General features: G+C 53.1%; 1 protein-coding gene across 1 annotated transcript; it reads left to right on the top strand.

Moving 5' to 3' along the window:
• Positions 1 to 8,443: 8,443 nt before the first annotated feature.
• On the top strand, positions 8,444 to 23,361 carry DBH (dopamine beta-hydroxylase). Its single transcript, XM_055812154.1, has 12 exons — positions 8,444 to 8,910; positions 11,171 to 11,317; positions 12,694 to 12,951; positions 14,354 to 14,530; positions 14,963 to 15,065; positions 16,593 to 16,759; positions 17,492 to 17,635; positions 17,738 to 17,776; positions 18,599 to 18,658; positions 19,265 to 19,392; positions 19,996 to 20,155; positions 22,616 to 23,361. Exons 1-12 carry the CDS (start codon positions 8,530 to 8,532, stop codon positions 22,748 to 22,750), a joined length of 1,899 nt encoding a protein of 632 aa, XP_055668129.1. The 5' UTR covers positions 8,444 to 8,529; the 3' UTR covers positions 22,751 to 23,361.
• Positions 23,362 to 24,711: the final 1,350 nt, after the last annotated feature.

Here is a 24,711-nt window from a genome sequence, read left to right as displayed (position 1 = left end):
TGCGTCAGCATGCTCCACGCTTGCTGTGTTCAATATCCAAGCCCGTGACCGGCACCGTATGCCAAGGGTCAGGGATGATGCCAGCCTCAGCCAGAGCAACCTGGGTCAGAGATGCTCGGGGGGAACATGCGCCCGAAGGCTTCTCTGTGGTAGGGCTTGCCTGGCACATCACAGCACATCACGGCACATCACACCCGCCAGCTCGTGCCTCTGCACCGACGTGATGTGCCAGCGCTGTTGGAATGTGATCCTGCGCAGCCGCTGCTTCGAATGAACATGCCAATTAAAGGAGATATAAAAGGTTATAGAGAGGCAAGGGTGAGTTTAAGAATGGTGGCTTTTTTCCTTTAAAAAGCACGGATTCCTCCTGCCCCTTTACACAGGGTAGCCCTCACCCCAAAGGCATCAGCTTTGAGGGGCTGCTGGCCTGAAGGGGGCATGGGAGGACCTGGGGCAATAATCCTTCCAGTGGCATCTGGGCCATGGTGGGAATCACACGGAGCCTTCTGGCACAGCCTTGGAGAGCCAAAGAGCCCGTATCTCCTGGAAACACCTTCCTCTTCAACCTTATTGACTCCTTTGAGGTTGTTTAGAAGTCTGTAGGGCAAACACTCCCTGTATGGAAGCCATGTTGAGTTTTCTGGAGAAAATCATGTTTATCCACCATTTCTACTTTTATTAGACATTCTGCTGGCATGTCTGTTAGAAGCTCCAAGCATGCAGGGCCTGCAGCCTTTGTCATTCAACACACCAACCCTTTTGCTAAGCTGATAAAGCTGCATCTTCAAACTCCTCAGGCTCTTTTGGCCCCATGTCCTCTCCTGGATTGGCTCCTCTTGATGCTGATCCTGGCTTGCTGTGTAATCTTCAGGAAGCAGCTTAGTGCCAGAAAGCAATGGCTAGAGGAAAAGGAACAAGAAAGGCTGGCAGCATCAAAGAGCAGAGCCCCACGCAGAAGGGCTCAGCACCAACCCACACTCCTGACAACTCACATGGCAGACAGCCCTTCCCCTGGACCCATGCCCACAGCAGATTCCAGCTCCTTTTGCTGTTGTTTCCTACCAAACTGAAGAACTCTTTCCCACCACCCTGGAGACGCAAGAGGTTACTCCATAAAATTGAAGATGGATCCTGTAAAATCAGGGCTGGCAGGTAATATGGGAGGGCACTGCAGGTGTCCTACACCTGAAGGGCAAAAACTGGACCTGGTGTGTTCTTAAATGATAAAGCAGATCTTTCCTTACTGCATTTTAGTATTCTCCACCACATGTCAAATAATGAAGCATGGAAAGATGTCTGCTCCAGCTCACAGGGAGAGAGACAGGAGAGAAAACGAGTGGATGGATGGTCCTCCCATGGTGAAGGGCATCTGGAAGGCCAGGAGGGAGCTGAAAGAGCCATGGGCTGGGAACATCACCCACAGGTGAGGATGGGAAGAGGAAGCCACTGATGGAGACTTAGAGCTCGGGGGTAGCACCTGCTGGGAAGAAAAGAGCCATCACCATGATAAGACTGGAGCAAGCCTGTCGTGCCTCTCCTGCAGAGCAGGTTAGAGCAGAGTTTATCCCGCTTGGAGCATCTTTTGCAGGGACATGTGCATCTGTGTTACACTGCGTGGAGATGGTTATTGCAAAGCCACTTTATTTATGGTGTTTTTATTGGCAGGGGAGTGGGAGTACAATACAATTTTAGCCACTCTGATGTCTCCATCTCCCTTACATCCCACCTCCATTTCTAGAGCAGTTTTTTCTTCAAATTACATGATTCCTCAAACTGTACAAGGGACTTTCTGTACCTGAAGTGGTACAAGATTAGCTAGATGGTCTTGCTGAGCAGGTTCAGGTGTGGGCAGTTCTGGGAGAGCTGATGACTATGTCTGCACCACCATCACCAGTCCTGCAGGCAGCGGTATCTCTTTGCACATGGCAGAAACTGGGTAGGGCCAAGATCTGCACGAAGCTCAGCTAGGATGAGCTTGAGCGTGAAGAACGATGCACTTCATACCATGATCCGCAGGAAGCCCAGCTCTCAGTCGTGAGCAGGGTCAGTGACTTTTTTCCAGCACTTTTTTTTGACCAGTTTAGAAAGATCCTGTTGAAGATCAGGGAGAGTCTCCAGAGCTACCGAAACAGAGACCACCACACGGTTATGCACCACTTCTCAAAGCTAATACAAATATCTCACACCTCCCACTGGCACTATCCACTGGATCACACAACCCTTTATAAACAAACTCAGAGAACGCCTTTTGTCTCTTCCTGTCCTTTTCAGATTATTTTGAGTATTTGTGGCAATCTCTCCTGTTTATATAACAAAGCCACAGCCCAGTGTTTGTGGCACCATATCCATGGTAACCTTAATATAGCATGCACAGGCAACTAGATTTCATTAGGTGGCTCAGCTGCAGCAGCACTGGGGAGGGAATTTCTCTGGGCTGCTGAGCTGCACAAACAGCCTGGAGGGTAGGGACCTGGCTGCCAACCCGGCCTCGAGCTCCTGGCGAGGCAGCACCTCCCAAAGAGCAAACGATGCTCTCCTTTGGCTAACTTTGGACTTTCTCCTGCTTTCTTACCACCAACTCACCATGGCACAGCCCATCCACCTGCCCACCGCTCTGCAGAAGAGCTGCAGTGCACAGCCGGACCAGGAGGAGAGGCAGAAGAGATGGGAGCTGCTCAGCTTCCTCCATGCGTGGCCATCCTTACCTCCACTGCTGGAGCAGGAGCAGTGGGACTGAGCCATAAAGAGAAGCTGAGGTCCAATTCTGTCCCCAGGCCAGGGAGACTCCTCCAGTGGCAGTGGGGAAGTCCAACCGCATGGCTGGGTCCCTTCAGATGCAGTCCTCATGGGGGATGAGGCAGGGGGCATTGCTTGCTGCAAAAGAGAGAAAAACCTGGCCCTGAAGAAGGCAAAAAAATAAACCCACCCACCCACCCCCCCCCAAAAAAAAAAACCCCAAAAAACCAGGCTAGGAGAGAGAAAGAAGTAGGGATAAGCGGAGGCTTAGCAAGGGCGACATTACAGCATTAGTTTCTCTTGTGCTGTAAGGCACAAACAGGGAGGAGAGAATGGCTCTTCCTACCCACTGCTACTGGGTCACAACCTCCTCCCAGTATCCTGTCTCAGTTGGTACCCAGCACACCTGTGGGTTAAATAGCAACTGCTGCAGTCACAGGTGGAGATTTCCATGCAAAACAATGCAGCTGAGGTAGCCACCCTGATCATTCCCCCTGGCCCAGCAAGGCTCAGGTGACACAGGGACATCAAATACTCACCTGGGCCTCTCCTGGGCAAATGCAAACTCAGGTCTGCAGCCCTAGCACCCTCTCAGTGCTCAACAAAGCCAACGAGCAGCCTGCAGATCCCTTGTGATTTGTGATGGACCGGGGCTGAGCAAAAATGATCCTTTTAAAAGGGTGATTTAAAATTACCCCAGCCCTGGGGTGCCTATCGAACGGTTCCTGTGAGCCACAGGGCTGGGCCAGCCTCTGCAGCTCTGGTACAAAGGCTGAGGGGTAGATGTGGCCAAAGAAACGGCACACAGCATTGATCAGGGCAGGGGTCCCGGGGACAATTGCCCATCCATGCAAGCATCTCCCCACGTGCCAGCCCTCTCTTCTCCTACCATGTCAGGTCCAGCCTGAGTCAGATGCTGCCTAACCTCATCAGTGCTGAAGCAAATTCGATCCTGGTGCTGGGGACCGGGGCTGCGAATGGCAGAGCCCCCGGGGCACAGAGAGCTGCACCAGCCGAGGGCGAGCAACCAGCCAGCTTCCCTTCCCTCCCTGCCTTCACCCAAATTGAATTTCCATTATGTTAGCGAGGCAATAGATTATAGCTCGGAGGGGTGCTGCCTGCTTCCATCCCTAATTGGGTGCATCAATTGTGTTTAAACCTACTTACCTGTAAGTCAGTCTTTGTTCCAGGCAGGCAGCCCTCGACCCCTGCCAATGGAGGCAGCTGCTTCCCCCAGCTCCCCCCCCACCAATGTCAGGCGCTGCTGCTTTCAGGGCTCTGGAAACCACTGCTTATCTCCCTGTAGGGCTGGCTCTGCATCCAGGGGCATTAGTGGCAATGAAAGGCCACGGTACTTTTAGCACGACGCCAGGAGGGTTTGGACATGCGGCTCTGCAGAGGATGGGGACAGCAACACCCGGTGGGGGATTAATGCTGCTGAGGCAGGTTTGTACAGCATTCAGCACAGCCCGGCTGGGGCCTAGGGGACTCAGCTGAGCACCGTCCATTAAAAATAGCCCTTCTCCAGGGCTCGCAGCATACTCCAGGTATTCCCTGTGCATTAAAGCATCCTTAGCTCTTTCCTGCCAGGGGGTTTGGCAGGCTCTGCCGGGAGCAGGCTGGCGGGGGGTGTGGGGACACCTCAGCCTTGTCTCAGGATGCTCCTATGATAGCACCAGAGCAATCGTGACAGCGTTAGCTCCAGCAAGAGCTTGCAGGTGGGCAGCAAGCTGCTGCTGCTGCTGCTCTGCCTTCGAGGAAAGAGGCTGAACCCACAGCTCCCATCCCGCAGCCCTCCTGGTGCTCCTCCCGGCAGCCGGCCCACGGGAAGCTGCTCTGTGTCAGCCCCGAGCGGTCGGAGCTCCGGAGTCAGGAAACTGGCATTTCTACATCTCCTTGAAGTCTTAAAATAAATACCCAGAGCAATGAGTGGAAAGCTGGATCCTCACTCCTCGCCTGGATTTATGAGCAATGACTGGGGAGAAACTGAAGGCTGGAGAGAGAGATATATACATTTTTTTTTTAATTTTTAAATAAATTCTCACTGCTTATCTGCAAAGTTCAGCTGTTTTCAAGCTGACCTGCCCGTGTTATACTGTTCCACTGCAAATTCCTTCTGTACAGGAAAGCTCAGGAGCTCCACTTGCACATGCCAGCAACCTGGGGCTTCATCTCCAATAGATGGAGGCAGAACTCGTCAGCCAAGGACCCCCTCCCCCGCTCCGGTGAGGATCACTTGCCTTCCTGCCATGCTGGCAGTTCAGCTTCTTTCCCTTTACAACGAGGAAACAAAGCCAAGAGAGAAGCGGGTGAATCTGTGCTTGGAGGAGGTCAGAAATGGGGCAAGGGAAAAATCTGTTCTCAGGGGCTTCTGTAAGGCAGCCAGGGCTGGAGGATGAGGGACATCCATCTGATGCTTTCGGACAAGGATCTCAGAACACAGTGCACCCAGGAATGAGCCCAGGAGCCTCAGGCAAAGGTGGGGATGCTGCTTCCCCCTTCAGGAAGAAGAGCAGAGCCATGGATCGGCTGAGGTGCAGACCCAGCTCCTCAGGCAGAGAGGGACATATGGCTCACACCTCCAGCCAGTATGACCCCAAGAGCTGTCATGGTGGAAACCTTCCCAGGTGGCTCTCATGACCTCCTGCATGTTATCTGGACATGTGCTTTTAAAGCTGACACCACCAGCAGCGGGATGGCTGGTGTGGGGCCAGGCTGTGTGCCCGTGGGGCATGGGATGGAGCCAAGGGATGCGCTCGTCTGGGAGAGCTCAGCTCTCCGGCTTTCTTTCTGTTTTGGCATTTTGCCTGATAAAACTAAATGACAGACCAAAACCTCTAACCAGCAGGTCACCCAACAAGGAGAGACACTCCGGATCAATTGCTGTGTTCCTGAGTAACGGTTGTGTCTTAGGACAGTAAAACCTCATCAAATTTAACGTAGAGCTGCACACATTGATGATTCATTAAAACACCCGGGCACTGAGCTGAATCTATTTCCTCTCATTACGCAGGGCTAGGAAATGTGGATCTGTCCCTGTAACATTGCTGCAAGGACCACGAGAGAAACTCAAGACCCAGAGGGGACTGGAGGGGACTCCACACAGAAGGCATCTGAGAGCATCGCTTGTCACGTGAGCCGGCATTAATTAAACAAGACCACAAACTCGGAGGCTAAAGCAAGGCAGTGTGCATGTATCAGAGAGCTTGAGGCAGTTCATTAGAATTCCAATTAACATAGAAAACTTAATAACCAAAAGAGAATACATCAGACTTTAACAAGTAAGAAGAGAGAAGGGAAGAAACAAAAGGTATCTTTAAACTAAAAAGCCAAAGCTGCTACAAAAGCAAAGAAATAACCAATATTTAACATCTCCAAAGGTTCAGGAAGGCACAACCTTCAATGGGAGCCAAACCAGGGTGAGGGAGGAGCTGGGCTTGACAAGGGAATCCTTATTTTTGCTTAAACGCTGTGCTGGGTTTGGAAAGGCCAGAAGTAATTCACACAAAGGAGAAAAAAAAAAAACCAAAACAAAACAGAGGAGAGGAGAAGAGTTTAATTTCTGGCTGTTTGGTGGAAATCAGCATTTTCTTTGGCGTTTAGCTATGCAGGGAAATTATTTCAAACACCATCAATATTACTTAGTGCCTGGGAGCTCAGGCAGGGCCCTGCTCATGATCAGGGCTCCTTTGTGCTAATTGCATCATTAGAAAACACAAAAGCCAATCTCAAAGCCTGCAGCATCTCCCCTTTGCCTTCTTATTCCTGAATTACCCAACATCATGGGATAATTATCTAAATAATCAGTGCAGGGTGGATAGTCTCCCCTTGTCCCATCCCAGAGCAATCTCATCTGAAAGGAGAAGCACACCCCAGGTGCTGGTCACCTGATGCTATACTCTGTACCACACGGATGAGCAACTCTGAGGAGGAAAAGACGAGTGGACAGGGACATTCACCCACACCCGGATCACCACGTCCTCAGCAGCCGCATGACCGGAGACCTCGGGCAGCACTGCTGGGCTCCTGTTTCTCTCGGGTGCTCTCAGGGGTGAAATTTGGGCAATGCCAGCACCGCAAACCCCCCGGGGCTGCCGTGGGGAGGGGACCATCCCCTGGCACTGCTGGATGGGGGAGAGCAGCCTGGAGCTACCAGGGCAGGAGGCTGAGAAAGGCTGAATTCAGTTCCCATGACAGTTATTTACCAAAGTTGTAGTTTTCCACCTGGAAAAGTAAATTGACCCTCTGAGGTGCTCTCAAAAGGCAGTACATCCCCGTGGGCTCTTTTGGAGGAGGACAGGAGGAGGTGCTCACACTCCCGGCAGTAAGCACCCTTCCTTGCTGCAGTCCCCATCAGCTGCCTCCTCTGGCCATCGTGGCTGAGTCTGTGCTCCCTGCATCATCCAAGGCACTCCGATGAACAATACAGCACGCTGCTCATAACATGCCCTTCATTCTAATTTTCTTCCCTGATTTCTCTGAGTATTAACAAGCCGGCATGACTCTGCCCCAGTTTGTACCCATTCTGTCTGCGGCTGCTGGGAGCCCCTGGGGTTGTCTCCAATGCTGGGGTGCGCAGGGAAGACTCTGTGAGATGCCAGGACCCCAGCTCAGCACTGCCAGACCCTGCTAAAATAAACTTTTACAGCATTTTCTTGGAGGTGTGATCACGATTACATGCAAAACTATTATTAACAGGTTAAAAAACGGATGGAGGCTGACGTGGGAAGAGAACAGCTACCTCCCACACTGTCTCCAGCTGAGCTCTCGGGCTGGCATGCTAGAGGAGGAAGCACCATTGCCACTACCCAAAACATGAGAAGGACATGTCCTCTCCTGGAACCCTTCCTCTGGACCTGCTCTGACACCCACAACAGCTCCGGCAAATGACACTGCAGTCAGCTCGGAGAGGTTAATTTTCAACCCAGCAGTGACTCAAGGACCACGGGGCTCTGAGTTGCTTGACTCGGCTCAGTTTTCAGCAACATCTCATGCAAACGTGTCCCCGAGGAGGCCAGCCTCCAAAAATAAACAAACAGGAATGGCTCCGTGGGCTTCATGCCACTGGTGGGGTCTTTGGGAGGGAACATGCAGCTGGAAGGGTCCCCGTGGTGCAGCCTGGACCTTGGCACAGCCTGAACAGCACACTGCAAGAGGCTTGGGGGGAGCCAAGGGGTCTTCTGGCTGCGCTTGGGCCAGCTTATCTGCAAGCCACAGACCTGCATTGTTACTCAGAGGAGCAAAAAGAAAACAGGGATGCACATAGTGATACCCTGGCCTGCACCCAGCAGAACATGGGCAGGGAGCAGGAATGGGGCTCTGCACCTGTCTGGCAGCTGATCCTGGGCTTTGATCCCCGCCGAGTCTGGCCACCTTTGGGGTGATAAGCGATCCCAGGCTGGAGGACATGGGATCTGTGGCTGGGATTGCTATCCTGGAGCTTTTGCCCCGCAGAGCGCAGGCAGGGCTGGCTGCAGAGCCGGGCGAGAGGCAGCACAAGCAGCACAGAGTGTACCCACGCAGGGCTCAGCACAAGCAGCCTGCAAGTAAACAGCCCTTCCCAGCCACTAAGGAAGATTTAAGAGCGAATAACATCAGCTCAGTCAAATTCAATTGCTATTGATAATGTCCATGTGCAATTAGAACCAATTAAGGGGAAGCAGCGAATGACAAGTGTCTGGCCAGGAGGTGGGGGCGGGGTGGGGGTGTCAATACAACAGTGCAATTTCCCAACAACCAAATGCAATTAAAGAGTGTCACTTCCCCGGCTTGCCCAGGAGGGCCAGCACATAAATGGGCAAAGCCAGGCGCAGGGGTGCCGTCCTGCCCAGCATGCAGACCTCCAGGAGCAAGCCCTGTCCCTGCCCCAGCTTCAAGCTGCGGGAAGTGGCATCCATGTACTTCACCATGATCGCTGTGTTCCTGGTCATCTTGGTGGTGGTCCTGCAGGGCTCGGCACCCCGCCAGAGTGATTTTCCCTACAAAGTGCCCCTCGATCCCCAGGGGCTGCTCGAGCTCTCCTGGAACGTCAGCTACACGGAGCAAGCCGTGCATTTCCAGCTCCTCATCAAGGACCTGCAGTTTGGGCTCCTTTTTGGGATGTCGGACAGAGGCGAGTTTGAGAATGCAGACCTGGCCGTGCTCTGGAGCGACGGGCACAATTCCTATTTTGGGGTGAGTCGCTTGTATGTTTGCATGGCTGCTTTTGGGGTTGCCTCCCTGCGGGTGAATCTGACTCGTGGTTGGAAGGAGTGGGGCTGATCCAGGGCATGGCACACACTGGACCGCTCCCGCTGCTCAGGAGGACGGGGTCCCAAAGGGCTTGGGGGTTTCTATCCCAGAGGAACCCACAGATCAGGTCTACACTGTGGGTTTGGCATAGGCTCTTAAACCCAAAGAGAAAAAGAGCAAATACAGCAGCACATCAGCAAGGTGAATGGAGCCAGAACCCCTACTGGCTTAGCTGCAAAGAGCTCCAACAGGTGATGGTACAGACCAGCTCGCACTCACACACGCAGGATGCATCAACACCTTGTGCGCTGCTGTCAGTCACATTAAAAATTAACCACAGCTCCTGTTATTGACTTTGAGACAGTGCAAAAGTTCTCAGCCAGAAAGGCTGCCCCTGCCAGCACCACCAAGCCAGCTGGAGTCGCGTTCGATGCTACCGCAGAGATCGCCAGGACAGCAAAACACAGCCTGACGGCCACCGGCCAGTGGCACGGTGTGCTCCGAAATTAGGCAAATGTATCTTGGTGATAGTAGATGGGGGCAACCCATTTCTGATTTTGCTGATTGAGATTGCTACTGCAAATCGCTGTCCGTTCTGACACAGTCTCGCTTGCCCAGGTTCTTGTTTGGTTTGCCTTGCCACAGGGGCTGCAGTTACAGTAGCCACCCCTGTGCTCTCCAGCAGCTTCAAATCCCCAGACCACCACATCAGGCTTATTGCAATTGCACTTGGCTGCAGAAAGCAATTCACATTTCTCCCCATGTGAGGCTTTCCAGTAAGTTAAATTTTACCTCTCTGCTTACTTCAAATTAACCATAAAATACGTTCTTTCACAATCCGCCGCAATGTGATCTGCAGTGTAATGAAAGGATGAAAAGAAGGGCTTATTATCTGTACTGTTTTCCTGCTAATTACCAGCCATTCAGGATGTGTGGTAGCCCAAATGCTACAGTATTTCACAGCATCATGTTAAAAAAACATAAAGCATCATTTCTAATCTGCCTTCGTGTGCTCACTGAAAAGACAAACGGTGCTGAATTAAACACGGGGCAGCATTTGGGCTTTCTCTTCAGTTGATGCTGAACAGCATCCTGCAAGGAGATTTCTATAAATCTCTCCAGTCCTGGTTTTCTCTCTCCCAGCAGCCTGTTTTCTGGATAAGTATGTCAGCTGTTAAAAAGATTCAGATGCTTAACCCCCCATGTACTACAAGATTAATTTGCACACCATATTCCTATGAAAACAAATGTCATGCTAGCTTCATGTAGCTGATTTTACTCTCCCCCTCTAAGGACAATATGTTCTCGAAATATGACTCTATACTTCTGGCTGAAATGATGCCAAGATGCTTTATTCTTTTTCTTCTGTGTCATACCCCCTGTCCCGCCCCCCCGTCCCCCGAGATAAGAGAACCGATGCCACTTGTGTACGTAGGGCGAGGTACTTCTTAAGTGCCTTTTCTCAGTAAACAAAATATATCAACGGGAGATGCAAAAGATCAAGACAAAAACACTGTTCAAATCCAAATTATTGCAGGATTTTATATGCCAAACCTTCAAATCCTTAAACACAGGATAACTTAGGGCTTTGCTTCTCAGTGTGGTTTTGTCACCACCGTCAACAACGAGCATCCTGAAACAACCTGGCCACAACAAATGAAGGATTTTGAAAAGGGCAGCAATTTCTAAGGCTGACACTACAGCTCAGCAAGGGTCTGATCTTAAATTGAGAGTAGTGGGTGTGTGGCAAGGGTCTTGGATAGCACAACACCCCCCTAGAAGTTCCCCCCCAGGCAAATACACCCAAAACACAGCACAGCCCGATGCAACACCTTCAGGTGTCCCTGTAGGCTTTCCTCCTCCCATGTCCTTTCCCGCAGTTGCATCTCAGCTTGTAAAGGTCTTTTCTGCAGACTGTTATTGCTGGGTCACATATTTCACAGGTCTGCCCATGCTCAGCACTGAAGATCTCGTGGCAGGGGCTGAGCCAGCACAGCTCTGCCTGTGGGCTGCTGGAGGGGAGCGTGGGGCAACCAAACAGGCTCCCTCCACCTCTGGGATGTGGAGGGTGAACCAACCAGAGGGTGCAGAGGAGGAGGAACCCACAACCCATGGTACTGTCAGAGGTCACCGCCGTGGGCTTCTCGGGCTGAGCAGGGCCAGCGGAGCCTCCTAGCTGAGCAGGATGCTCTTCATCCCACAGGATGCCTGGAGCGATGCCACGGGGCAGATCCACATGGACTCGCAGCAGGACTACCAGCTCCTTGGGGCTCGAAGGGCTCCTGAGGGGCTCTACCTCCTCTTCAGAAGAGCCTTCAGCACCTGTGACCCCAAGGACTACATTATAGAGGTACGGCATCGCCCTCACCCTGCTATAGCACCCCCCAGCCCTGTCTCATGGGGCAGAGCTCCAAACCCCAGCCTGAGTGGTTATACCTGACCAGTGTTTTTTTTCATGGGCAGCATCAGATGTTTCTGCTGTCTAGGGCAGAAGGGAAGTGTGCTACAGATGTCAGTCCTGGGACATGAGTAAAGTTTGGCACGATCTATTTACAACCCCTTATAAACCTCTATAAAGTGTAGATTTTAGCTCGTTTGCATCATCCACTCCTGTTAAGCATGTGTTAAGGCTATATAAATACCCTCCTGCATCACTCCGGTTGCAGTCTGGAACCAACTGTTTGGAGTGTTACAAAGAGGCGTTGGTGTTGTTCAACGGGAGGCAAAGAGGAGGGTTGTGGCAGGAGCCCGAGCAAAGCAACGGCAAATAGAGCTGCTGCGGTGTGGCTCGGTGAAGTCCCTCTGGGTCTGCATTCACCGCTTCCCCATGAGATGGGACCTGGGCAAAACCTTACCAGTAGGGATGCTGAAGAGCTCCAGGGTCTCAGCCATGGACCCTGTGTGCAGGCAGGAATCAGTGCAAGGCTCATTTCAGATGAAAGCCTTTGATGGGCAGGATATTTTAAAGCCAACGTGGGCACAGAATGTCCTTCAATTTTTGCTGCTGGTTTTCAAAAGCTTGTCTTGTGGTGAGAAATGTCTACCGTCTGCCAAAACACAGAGAGGCCTGGAGGAAAAAAATCTGTGTATGGGCCGGGAATAGACTTGCAGGTCTTTATTCCATGACTCTTTAAGAAAAAAATATTCTCTTTTTCCTTTCTTCCTTACCTCCTGCCCAGAGCTCACTGGGTTCAGCAGCAGTTCCCTTGCTCGCAGTAGACTTTCAGCAGAGCTTCTTGCGGTAATCCCCCAGCAGAAGCCAGGAAAATGGGAGGATTTCGGGAGGATTTCAGGGAGAAGTTTTGTTCCTGATGTTCCTCCCAGGCTGCTGCCCATGGCTGTTGCTGGGGCTGTGCTGCCGGGTGGGATGAGCCCTGAACCAACGTGGTTGTCCCAGCCTGGAGCTTAGGAAGGACAAGGAGCTCTGAAAGAGCGAAGAGATGTTACTCTTACGGAACTGATGCCATCTAGGGAAAACTTTTCAGACTCTCCCAACCAGTAGGGAACCCTCTGTGATCACGTCAGCCAAAGAAATAGCCTGAAATCTACAGTCTTCCTGGGACAGCACAGCAAAGTGAGCTACTGGTGAAGCCAGGGTGGCTTCTCATCTGGGGATGGGTCAAAAGGCCCACTCCTGGGTTTGTGCCACCAATACTAGCACTAATAGTCCATGCAGTTTGTGTTCTACCATGAAAAGCTACCTGCTCTACTTTGCTCTCTCTTCAGGATGGCACCGTGCACCTTATCTACGGGATCCTGGCAAAACCGGTCCATTCCCTCCAAGCCATCAACATCTCTGCCATTCACAGGGGACTGCAGAGGGTGCAGCTGCTAAAGCCCAACATCACCATCCCTGAGCTGCCCAGTGACATGAAGACCATGGAGATAACAGCCCCTGACATTGTCATTCCCAGCCAGGAAACAACCTACTGGTGTTACATGACAGAGCTGCCAGACAGCTTCCCCAAACATCATATTATCATGGTAAGAGGCAGGGGAAGAGGGTTGCTTTCCCTGGTGCAGATCAGCAGTCATGTTGACATTCAGCCATTCTGCAAAGTCCACCGCTTCCCTGCCCTTTCACATGGAGGCTTTCAGACCCATATGTCTTCCACAACATGGTACCAAAACATCTCCCAGAGCCACCCCACCAGCCAGCAGCATCCTCACGTCTCCTAGAGACTTCAGAATCAGAATCTTCTCAGTGTGAGGTGGCCGGTTGGTGACTTTCCAGCCAGCACATCCAGCAGGTACCAGGCTAGGCTCAGAGCATCTCCCTTGCAGAGCTGACCCCCTGCAGAAGGCAGAGCTGTAGCCATCAAGGACAGACATTCAGCAGGATTATGGTACACAGTGAACCATAAGGAACATATAAAACGGGAAACAAAGGAACAGGGCTGGCAAGTGCAGGGCAGAGCAAGCCAGGATATGAGCTGGCTTCTAAAAGATTAGGCATACTCAAAAAAAAACCCCCAACCCACCACAAAAGGGGTTACAGATGTAAATGCAACTTGTGTGCATTGCCCAGCCGTGTTGCACGTGCTTGGGTTGCCTCCCTCAAAGTGGAGGCACTGGGGCAAGGCGTACTGTCCACCATGAGCATCACCCCGGCAGGTGTGGGGGTGGCTCGGCAGATGACCTGTTGCACCCAGGGTCAAAACCACACAACAGGGAGAGGGAAAACCTGACACACGAGCCGAAGCGAGTGCTTAGTGATTTATAGGGGAGAGACGACGCTGCAAAGGAAAACTCAGAAGGAGGATTTTCTCTCCGACAGATGGTGTGAAATGAATCATCTGTGTGTAAGTAAAAAGTGTGTACCTCCTGATACCTTCCCGCTGCTGCGGATCATTTCTACAGCTGGCGCTTTTAGCCAGAGCCGGTCCTCAGGCTTGTTTGAAGTCACTCTCTCTACCCCCGATCCCCCTCTCTGTGCCCCAAACGGCTGGTGGCCAGAAACAAAACTCAATAGCTGCAGGCAGAGCCACCACGACGTGGCCAGGACCTTCTTTAGGAAAGAGCAGTGTTGCCAGGGTCACCTCAGCCCTGAAAAAATGGCAAAGGACTCAGTCATCGCAAAGCAGATCAAGATCTTGTGCTGATCAGGTGCATCTGTCACCGGAGAAGGGATGAGATGTTTCTCTATGGGTTCTGGTGGATTCTGCGTTGGTCCCAAAGCCAACCAGGAGCTCTTGGCCCTTGGTGCCTCATGCCCAGAGCAACCTTCCCTCCCCATCAGGCAGCAGAAACTGCCCCCCATTCAGTAAGGGATAGCAGCCATACCTGCCTTGGGCTCCTTGGGGAGCCTGCACAGACAGCAGCCCCCGGGGGTGGGCTCTCACCAAACTTTCTTAATGCGTCCTCCTCCTCGGATGCTGCTTTGCAGTATGAGCCAGTGATCACGGCAGGAAACGAGGCCCTGGTCCACCACATGGAAGTCTTCCAGTGTGCTGCTGAGTTCGACAGCTTCCCCCAGTACAACGGGCCCTGCGACTCCAAGATGAAGCCAAACCGGCTCAACTACTGCAGGCACGTGCTTGCAGCGTGGGCCATGGGAGCGCAGGTGGGTGCGAGATGGGACCCGCTGCCCTGGGTGAAAACTTTGCTCCTGGCCACTTTCCTGCTGCCTGCCAACCCTTCCCAATCCCATCTTGGGATCGCCCCATGCAGGCTGCCCCAACCCCGTTCCCTGCTGGGTTCAGCTCTGTCTGACCTCCCCATCCTTCCCGCTGGACATATCTGAGTTTCCACCTCACCCCAGCCCACCTCCTCAGTGCCATGAGTTGGTGCAATGCCCCTACTCAGTGGTTATGCCATTGCATGTGCATGCTGGCATGCGAGAAGCTTTTGGAAGCAAGACCAGCTCAGCAAGCACAACCAAGAGCACCAGCCATGTCCCTCAGCCCACAGTGGGGGTCAGGTTTATGCCCAGACATTTCCCTTAGACTTTTCAGCCTTGTCCACCACCCCCTTAACACCCTCCCTCTGCTTCCAGGCTTTCTACTACCCTGAAGAAGCAGGTCTGGCCTTTGGTGGCTCAGGCTCCTCCAGATATTTGCGCCTTGAGATCCACTATCACAATCCCATGGTGTTCAAAGGTGAGTGGGTGCGTGGCAATGCCTGCTGCCTCCCCAGCAAGGCAGTGGCAGGAGAGCTGGGTAAATGCCAGGGGCTGCTGCCCTACTGGGGAGAACTCCATGTTTCATACAGAAGGAAAACTTGGCTCAAATCATAGCCCTGTTTGCAACTTTTTGGAGACCTGATGGTCCAGATCTGTCCTTGCAGGAGGAATACATAAAATCCCCACCATGCTGCTGCCTTTCAGGTCTCAGCAAAGTCATCCTCACCGGAGGCTGGACCCATCCTTGTGCATGCCCAGCAGCAGGGAGGGATGCTTGGGGAAAGGAGCCCGGCTGAGCCTGCAGCCCTGCAGGCAGAAAACTGCCCCTACATGTTGTTCTGCAGGGCATGATCCAAGGCATCACCAGCATCTAGTTGGGCTGCCACAGGGAGTCCCTCCAATTTCTGCGCAAGGTGGTGGTGGGTCTGAGCTCAGAGCCAAGAGCAACAGCAATGCCGAAGTCACCAGAGAGACAGCAGCAGCCTGGCTGGGGATGGGGGAATTTAGATGTTGTTTTACTGGTACTCCTGCTTCGATAACATTGTCAGGAGACACATTTAAAAAAAAAGAAAAGGATTCCAAACAACCCAGTTTCTTCATTAACATAAAAACAAGTAGCTTCTTGACTACCCAAGTATATTTTTAGGAGACCAGAGCATATGTACTGTGGATCAGTCATAGCACATTCGGCAACTCGAGAAGAAACACGTCTATAAATACAGAGCTCATGTCTTTCATAATTTATCTGCTTTTTCATGTTAACCAATAGTGTCTCCCCCGTTATTCTTATCCTTGGGTGGGCTCCAGCCCAGAGACAGGGAGTTCAAAGCCGGCCTGAACCCCTGATGACCTGCTGAACCTGCCCTGTCCCTTTGCTCTCAGAGCTGGGTGGCAAACGGGTGCCAGAGCTCGGCTTTGCATCTCCGCAGAGCTGGCTGCTGCCTCTGCCCGCCTCACGGTCAGCATCTGCCACACCATGGGCACCGGGTCTTCTCCAGCTCCCACCAGCTCCTGAGGGAAGGTTAAACGGAGCAAACTCAAATGCAAGAAAGACCAGAAGCTTTCCAAATGCAAGGAGTACTTGTTCCATAGGCATGTTTCCTCTTGCTTGGCTCCCAATAACAGCATGGCCTTAACTTTTTGGATGCTAAAGATGCAATGAGCCATATTTCTGAGGGGGTTCTCTAAAGCACCCCATGACCTGTCCCTCTGCTTTGGGGTCTCCAAAGGCACTCCTTACCTCACTCCCTTGGAGCAATTCAGCCTCAGGTTGGTGACGTCTCTTAGGGGACCAGGCACATGTCTGGGGCCACTCCATAAAGACTTGCATGAAAGTAACTAGGATTTAGAAACACTAAGAACTGCACACATGAAGAAGGCTGCAAGCAAGAGGCTGGTGCATCTCTCCCCACTGCAGCACAGCATCAACTTTCATGCCTGACCTTATCCTAGTGGCCGTCACTTCTCCCACAGCGACTTGCAGCCTCATCCTCTCTCCTGCCAGGTCGCCATGACTCCTCGGGGATCCGCCTCTACTACACGGCCACCCTGCGACGCTATGATGCTGCCATCATGGAGCTGGGCTTGGTCTACACACCAGTGATGGCCATTCCCCCAGGCGAGGATGCCTTCATCCTCACAGGCTATTGCACCGACAAATGCACGCAGATGGTGAGTGCCCATCCTCTCTGCCCTGGCTTCACTTTGGGGAAGAGAGGTTGCAGATGGCTTTTCCCAGGTCTCAGAGAGCAGTGATATGGCACTGAGCTCCAGGCTCCCAATTCCCAGTTTTAAACTTCCCAAACCCTTTACCATGAGGTTGCACCAGAAAGAAAAATTTGCTGCATATAACAGAGAGCAGCTAGTTGGGATGCACTGACCCCCCCACCCTTGAAGCAGCTCTCCTGGGGACCCATTTGCTCTGGCTCCCGGGGGTACCATTCTCATCAAACTTACTGCCCAGCTGGCCATGCCCTGGTGGTGTTTTCTCTTACAGAGATGGGAAGATTGGCCTCTGCTTCCAAGGAGCTCACCAAGAGCTCTCTCCAAGATGGTTTCAAAAATGCCCACTTTGCTCTCAAGGAAGTTTTAGTGCATGTTTTTGTAGCGCCTACCCAAAAGGAATAATTTGTGCCACCACTAACGAATGCAAGGAAGCAAGCAGCACGGCCAGCTCAGCTGCTCCTGCTGACTTAGGGCACTGCAGCGCATACATTGGATCTGGCAGCAGACCGAGCATCTGTCCCCCTGCAGGGAGCTCACTGCTCCAAGGGAACAGCAATCCTCTAAACCCATGTGGGAGCGCCGGCACAGGGACAGCCAGTCCCAAGCACGCAGCAAAGGGATGCGCAGAAGGGGAGAGGGATAGGGTTGGGCATGGGGGCTTGACTGTCCTTCCCCCAGGCTCTGCCCACTGCCGGCATCCGCATCTTCGCGTCCCAGCTCCATACTCACCTGGCAGGAAGAAAAGTGGTGACAGTGCTGTCCCGGAATGGAAGAGAACAGCAGGTCGTGAATGCCGACGGTCACTACAGCCCTCACTTCCAGGTACAGGGGTCTGCAGGGGCAGTGGGGGGGTCCTGGCTGGACATCACCCATGGCACAGAGCCACAGCGTTGCTCTGACAATGACCCTTTCCTTCCCTCCCAGGAGATCCGCATGCTGAAGGAGGTGGTTGCAGTTTTTCCAGTGAGTGGCTCCAAAAACCACTGCAGCTTCCAAATAGCACAGGACCTTCCCCTGACCCTACAGCCCTGAGACCCCTGCCTCCTTTACATCACCTCATCACCACTGCCATCGGGGACCTCCTTGGGGGCTGCAGGAGGACATGGTCCCTGTGGCCCCCAGGTTGTATCTGCCACCCCCGCACTGATGCCTTGGGGACACCAGGGCCCATCCCATATAGCATAAAACCAGTGTGCAGGCAAGTGAACCATGCTGGCAGCTAAATTAAGCACCTAATTTAGCGGGGCTTCCTCTAGCAGAGGGGGGGTCCTCGGGGGGGTGGGTGTGAACCATGCATGCGCTGGTTACCCCTCCCTCCTTGCTTGGTAGAAGAAGAAGAGGCTGGGCAGCAAAGGAATGGGTAAGAGAGGCTGAGCATGCCCCAGGGCTGTACGGGTGAGGAAGGACCTGGTTGCAAAGCAGAGGGCACCTACGGGAGCCATCCTGCCCCAAGAGGCTGCTCAAAGGACTCAGCACCCATTGAAACCATACCCAGGGCTGTGCTCTGGGGGGTCCCTGTTGTCCCATCAAATTCGGTACAGGTTTGGCAACTCAAAATGTTGTTTTGGCAACTCAAAACTCAAAAAACCAAAAAAAGTGCATTTTTTTTTAGGTGCTTCAGCCCTGCACAAATTCTTAAAAGGCAAGGAAAGCAGGTAACATGGTCCTAGGGAATCTCCTCACGGGGTGGGCAAGCTCAGCAAGCGCCCCTGCAGCACCGCAGCCAGTGTGGAGAAGGGAAACCCCACACTCACACCTACCTGTGTCTGTGTTTGAACCCCCCAGGGTGACGTACTCACCACCACCTGTACCTACAACACAGAGGACCGGAGCCGAGCCACTGTGGTGAGTGCGGGGGGGAGCTCACGTGCCCGTGTGGGGCTGGCGTGTGTTTGCACCCCAGGGCTGGGGGCACCCACAAAGTGGGCACCTGCATGAACCCCGGCTGAATCACAGCCAGAAACCAGAGGGGGATAAAGCAGCAAACCCACAAGGCTCTGCCGCCTGCAGCGGGGATGTTAAGGTGCTAATTGAAAAGTAGCATGTGTCACTCTAATTCCCATCACAAACTGTTCCACTGGGGATTAATTGTAATTAAAGAGAAGTGGCATTTTTTGACAGTACGTGTTATTTTCTTACATAGGCAGCGAAAAAAGTGCCTGTCAGAGGTACCATCAACAGGGACAAAGCTAAATATAGCACAGGGATTATAGGAAATCTGCATTTTAATGTAAACCACACGATCTAGCCCAAAAGTCTGTCCTTGCATAAAGGGCAGATGGGCAGAGTGCTGCCCATCCTGTGCACCTGAAGTAGCACATATATGCACATACGTGCAGGTTTGCACATACAGGTGCGAGCTTTGTGCTCCTCTTCCCTCCCCGCTGCCTGTGCTGCCCTGGCAGGGCAGAGCTGGACCCGGCTGCCAGCACGTCTGTGTCTGTGCCGCAGGGTGGGTTTGGCATTCTGGAGGAGATGTGCGTGAACTACGTGCACTACTACCCCCAGACGCAGCTGGAGCTGTGCAAAAGCGCGGTGGATCTGGGCTACCTGCACCGATACTTCAACCTTGTGAACAGGTACAAAGCTTCTGCACGGTGGTGCCGAGGGGAGAGGGACCATTGCGGAGGTCTTTGCTAGTTACACTGGGAAAAAGTTTAAAAAGCGGGGTTTGAGGGGCTGGCTGTGCAGTGGGTGTGCAAGGGCACTTGGGCAGCGTGGGTTTCAGGAGCTGTGGCTGCATGCTGGAGCACAGTCCTGCCTCCCCCTGCACCCTGAGCAGGGAGCCAACCCAGGGCTTTAAGGGTGGCTGTGCAGTGAGAACCTCCAGGAAAGGAGAGCATTCCTGGGGAGGGACTTCCCAGTCACTGCATGACCAAGTGCTTCTGTGAAAAATACTCCTCACAACCCAAGGCAGACACCAAGCATCCCTGCCAGAGGAGCAGGTGGCAGCTCGTTCACCCCTGACAAGAGGGGTGAGATGCTGGCCTTGTGCAGGGGGTCCCACTCCGGGGCAGTCCGGCTGGCCCCAGATCTTCCCTGCAGGTGCCAGCTGTGCTCTCCCTGCTCCCAGCGCCAACTCCAGAGCCATCCCAAGCTTTAGGCAGGGAGGAATTAGACACATCCAGCGCTGAAAGGGGACAGCACTGCTGCGTTTCAGTGTGGCATTTCTCCTGCCCCAGCTTTAACGATGAGGAGGTCTGCACGTGCCCACAGGTCTCCGTCCCACAGCAGTTTTTCTCCATCCCCTGGAACATGTTCAACAGAGACGTGCTGAAGTCCTTCTACAGCTTCGCTCCAATCTCCATGCACTGCAACAAATCCTCAGCTGTCCAGTTCCCGGTACGTACAGCTTCATAACCAAAGCTTCACGGCAAAACTCCCAGACATAGGTCTCCAGTGCTCAGGACGTGGCTGAACCCAGTGGGCTCAGGGCAGCGAGCTGGAGCTGCCCAGGGAACGCTGGCATCAGCAGGACACTGAGCCCAGCCCAGACCCGGTGCTTAAAACAATACGGCATGAGCCCACCGTGGATGTGCTCGGCCCGATTCAATTAAGAAATGCATTTGCATAAAGTGATTTTGAGGCTGCTTTCGCTGAGCGTTAAAGCAGGGCTAGCTCCAGAACCAAAGAGAAATGTGAGGTGGTTTTGAGGATTTTGGCAAATGACATCAGGTCCCAGCAGAGCGAGTTCATTACGTGCAGCATCTGTGCAGCCTCCAAATGTGGCGATCCAGCAAAATGTGAAGGATAAAGGGCCATGAGATCTTTAAAGGAAAACCAGGCCCAGTGATGATGGTCATGACAATGATGGTGATGAAGATTTAAAACTACTCATGGTCCCTATCACCATTAGCTCCCGATGCCACTTATCAGTGTAATAAACTTACATGATCTGCTATTTCTGGATCCAGTGCTATCCACCCTAGCACCGGAGGATGCCAAGCTGATTGCAGGGAAGACCACCAGCTTTCTGCCCAGGTAAATCCCCTTTAGCAAAAGTCTTCTCTGTCTGGAGGGGACAGAAACCTTCCAGTTCCCTGGAGTCAAGAGACCTGGCACCTCCCGGCTGTGCAGAGCTCTGCTGCAGGGACAGAAGTGGTGCAGAAGTTTTGTGCAGCAGCAGAATTATGAATTAAGCCTCTTGCTTACAGCCCAGACAAGTCTCTTGATATCAGAGAGGTCTGGGGGCCAGCCAGGAAGAGACTCGAGCGGAGCAGAGCTGATGCTGGCACGAAGTGGGTCATGAGCATTGCAGCGAGGGCGAAGGAGCCGAGCTGCCCCTCCTGCTCTGCTGGTGTTTTCAGAGCGAGCCCAATTTTAAGACATCTCATTTATTCCACACTGTTTCTGCCAAGAGAAAAGCGCCAGCTTCTAATTAAGCTCATGTTTTTGCAGTTCAGCGATCTCAAACCTGACAAGATTTCTTGAAGGACTGAGTGCTGTTAATTACTGAGCTAAATCTCAAGATAACACTTGTGAGTGGCTGCAGGGACGTTGCTGTCCCCGAGTCCCTTGCACCTTCAAGAGCTCACAGTGAGCTCTCCATACACTCTATATTCAGATTTCCACTTGCACTGAAAACAACAACTATCAAGACAGTCCCAATGCCTTTGATGTGCTCCAAAAGCAGGCAAGGGGTGAGCCCAGGCTTTGGGACGTACTGGCAGGGCAGACCACCGCAGCAGGTGGGCTCGAGGCTGAGCCCTGGAGCAGGCACACCCTCCTAAACATGCCTAACTGCTCTCTTAAGCCATAAGTGACAGGAAAAGTGTCTCCAGCTGGTGCTCCAATGCTGTCCCCTCTCCGGTCACTCCCCATGTGCCTTGGGAGGGTCCCTCCATCCCCCTCCAGCTTTCCCCAGGGCTTTCCTGGTGCTGGTGCAGGCTCTGGCCCATTTTGCTTGACATACTACAAAGAATTTAAACTGAAACTACAAATTCAACTTTCATCTTCTTGTTGATGACTCATAGCCCTACCTCTCCGCTCCAGACCTCCCTCCTCTTGCTCATGCTGCAGCTCAGCCTCTCGTCGACATTTCTGCATGAGCGCGCAGCTGGCAGCCAAGCCGTAGCATCAGTGACCCAGAGCTCAGCCCAGACAGATGCAGCCCCTGCCTGCATCCCAACTGGCCACTAACCTGGACCAACATGTCACATTCCAGCTAGATCCTGCCTGGCGGGGTCAGCCCTTGGCACTGGCTGAACCCGGCAGATTGGTCCTTGCAGGGAGCATCCTCAAGACAAGGTGCCCCCATGCGTGCACCGAGCTGGGGGTTTGGTCCTGGCCATGGTCACCCTGAGCCCTGATGGCTGTGACAGCCCTTCCCCGGCTCTGCCCAACGGCACCTCACCCTGGTTGCTGCATCCCTCCCGTTCTGCAGCAGCTGCACGTGAACATCCACACTGGCACGCTGTGAACGTCACCTCCATCCAACCATCCTGTCAATACCTGGTAGAAAGTGTTTTCCAGGGCTGGGCTGAGAGCACGGTGGGTGGTGGGGCTCCCTGGTTTGAGTTGTCTTCATCTGACTTGGCAGGTAACACTTTTTGGGGTGGAAACTCCCTAACTGTGGTGGGTTTGTGCAACATGGTACACCGCAGACGTCTGTGCTGCTAGGGGAATGTGTAGGTGCTTCTGCAATACAAATAATTAGTAATGTCTCATGAGAAAATATCCTGGTTTGGGCTAAAAACACTTCAAGGATTAAGGGTCATTTCATTTTTACAAGTAGGGAGAAATACAGTCTCTCCAAGTACCCAAAACCCCAATTTTGTCTCACAGTGCTGAACTTTCTTGCAGGGCGAGTGGGAGAAGCAGCCGCTTCCCAAAATCACCGAGAGGCTGCAGGAGCCCGTCCTTCACTGCCCGGCCACCCCGGGGCCTCAGCCTGACACCCCTGTCCCCCTCAACCTGCGCCAGCTCAGGAGGGACTGACCTGATGCCCGCTCCTTCCATCACAACGGGAAGCACTTCCAGGCAGGAGCATCCACGGGGGACTTTGTCCCATCACTCTCCTGGTACCCTGGTGCCCGCACAGTGATGCCGGCCTGTGCCCCGGCCCCTGCCTCTGCAGGGGGTTAGGGCTCACGAGCACGAGTTCAGAAAGTGCTCTGGAGTTGGAAAGCGCTATATTTAGTGCGTTATTAGCAATCCTGGCTCTGAGTAATGCTGCTTTCCGCCCCCAGAATAATAATGTAGAGGTTTGCTATTGTGCTGTACCCAGCAAGGTCTCGGGGAGGGGGGCGGGGAGCCTGTTTTCCCACAGGGAAACTGAGGCACAGAGCAAAGACCTGTGTGAGAACAGCATACAAGCCTTCCCAGTGCCCTGCGGTCCTGTTAGCTCAGGGCAGCTCCGCAGGTGCTCTCCCAACACCAGTACCTGTGGCAGGGACAGAGGGAGGGATGCTGTGACACCCACCCTGCGCTCACCCCCCCTGCTGCAGGGACTGCGGCTCCCTGCCACGCTCCTCCTCCCACTCCCCCACGCTGGGGATTATTCGTCTTGACACCACCAGATGCCAATGGCTGGGAACAAATGATACCTCTGTGAAGGGGTTTAGAGAAGGGGAGGGATGGAGGGAGGGACACTGGGGAAAGACAAACCTTTTGGCAGGAAAAATTACTCCATTAAATATCTAAATGTTAACAAAAAGAAAAAAAAAAAAAAAAAAAAAAAAAAAGGAGAGACAAAAAAATTGCTTTTTGCTGTTGAGCTCCAAAGGGAGAACACTGCGGAGGAGAGGGAAGGCCGGTGGTGCTGCAGGAGAGCCCGTCCATCCCCGCTGGGTGCCTGCCCTGGGGCGGGTGGGATCCAGGGCAGGGCAGCAGCTGAAACCTGCCCTCCCCGCCACCCTGGGTCCAGGGGCAAACCCCAGGTCAGAGCACTGCAGATCAGAAGGGCCTTTTTGAAGCAAAACATTATCTCCACAGGCACGCGGCGGATCCCTGGCTCAGCAGGGAGGCAGCGTGCTCCATCCCTCATTTATCCCCAGGACAAACAGACAGGACCGTGGCCACCCCCCTCCTCTGCCCGCTGCCTGGGTAGAATCAGGGAGTGCAATCACCTTCTATTCAGAGAAAAATTCATCCCAATCTTGCTTTTTAACGTTTCCAGTAAAACCAAAGCATTTGAGAGCTCAAACTCTTGCCCGTGGCGCTTGTTGCACAAGGCTAAGGAATTGACATCAGCTTAAAGAGGGTATAAACCAAGCAAACCTAGTCAAGGGAAATAAAGTGAAAAGCATGCAGTGCAATTATTTCTTCAGGCGGGTGAAAGCTTCAGCAGAAGTCAGGACCTTGCTGTGCCACTAAAGATGGAGCCCAGCAAGGGGACCAGAGCAAGGGACGATTATGGGCACGGGCTGGGAGCAGCCACCCCTTCCCTTGAGCAGCAGGGGGTTCACAGGCTGCATGCCTGCGATGAAAAACCTTCCCTGACTTCTCTGAGACTCACTCGGCACTGCTGGAGGCTGTGGGGCTGGCAGCACGAAGCTCAGCCTATGCATGCATCCCCCTCTCTGTTGGGAGCTAAAAGAAGGCACCTTCAAGGTGACCTTCAGGAAGATGCCAGCGGAGCAGATGGGACCGCGGAGCCACCAGCGGTCAGGGGCCAAGAGCAGCACTGGTGTAGGTGCCCCAGTTGGCGAGCTTACACCACAGCACCTAGCTGGTCCTGCCTGTACTGGCAGCAGCCCAGAGTACACATAAACACAAACAGTACCAGCAAAGCAGCTGTGGGCCAAAACACATTCATCAAACTTTTTTTTCCTTCTTCTGTGAATTCAGAGGCTACACACACACATGCAGCAAGGACCCAGATTCCAACGGCACTTGCCTTCAGGAGTTTCTTTTGTTTTCTGGAGGACAACACAAGAATCTCCCCCTCAATTAAGCAT

Source organism: Falco peregrinus, chromosome 1, assembly GCF_023634155.1.
Source record: "Falco peregrinus isolate bFalPer1 chromosome 1, bFalPer1.pri, whole genome shotgun sequence".
NCBI classification, from domain to species: Eukaryota; Metazoa; Chordata; class Aves; order Falconiformes; family Falconidae; genus Falco; species Falco peregrinus.
Note: the sequence above shows the minus strand (reverse complement) of the source record. Positions and strands in the feature narration are given on the sequence as shown.

Coding starts and splice junctions, on each gene's coding strand:
- DBH (XM_055812154.1), top strand. CDS start 8,530: ATGGGCAAAGCCAGGCGCAGGGGTGCCGTCCTGCCCAGCATGCAGACC. Junction 17,636..17,737: donor ACTACAGCCCTCACTTCCAG/GTACAGGGGTCT, acceptor CTTCCCTCCCAG/GAGATCCGCATGCTGAAGGA. Junction 19,393..19,995: donor TACTTCAACCTTGTGAACAG/GTACAAAGCTTC, acceptor CTCCTGCCCCAG/CTTTAACGATGAGGAGGTCT.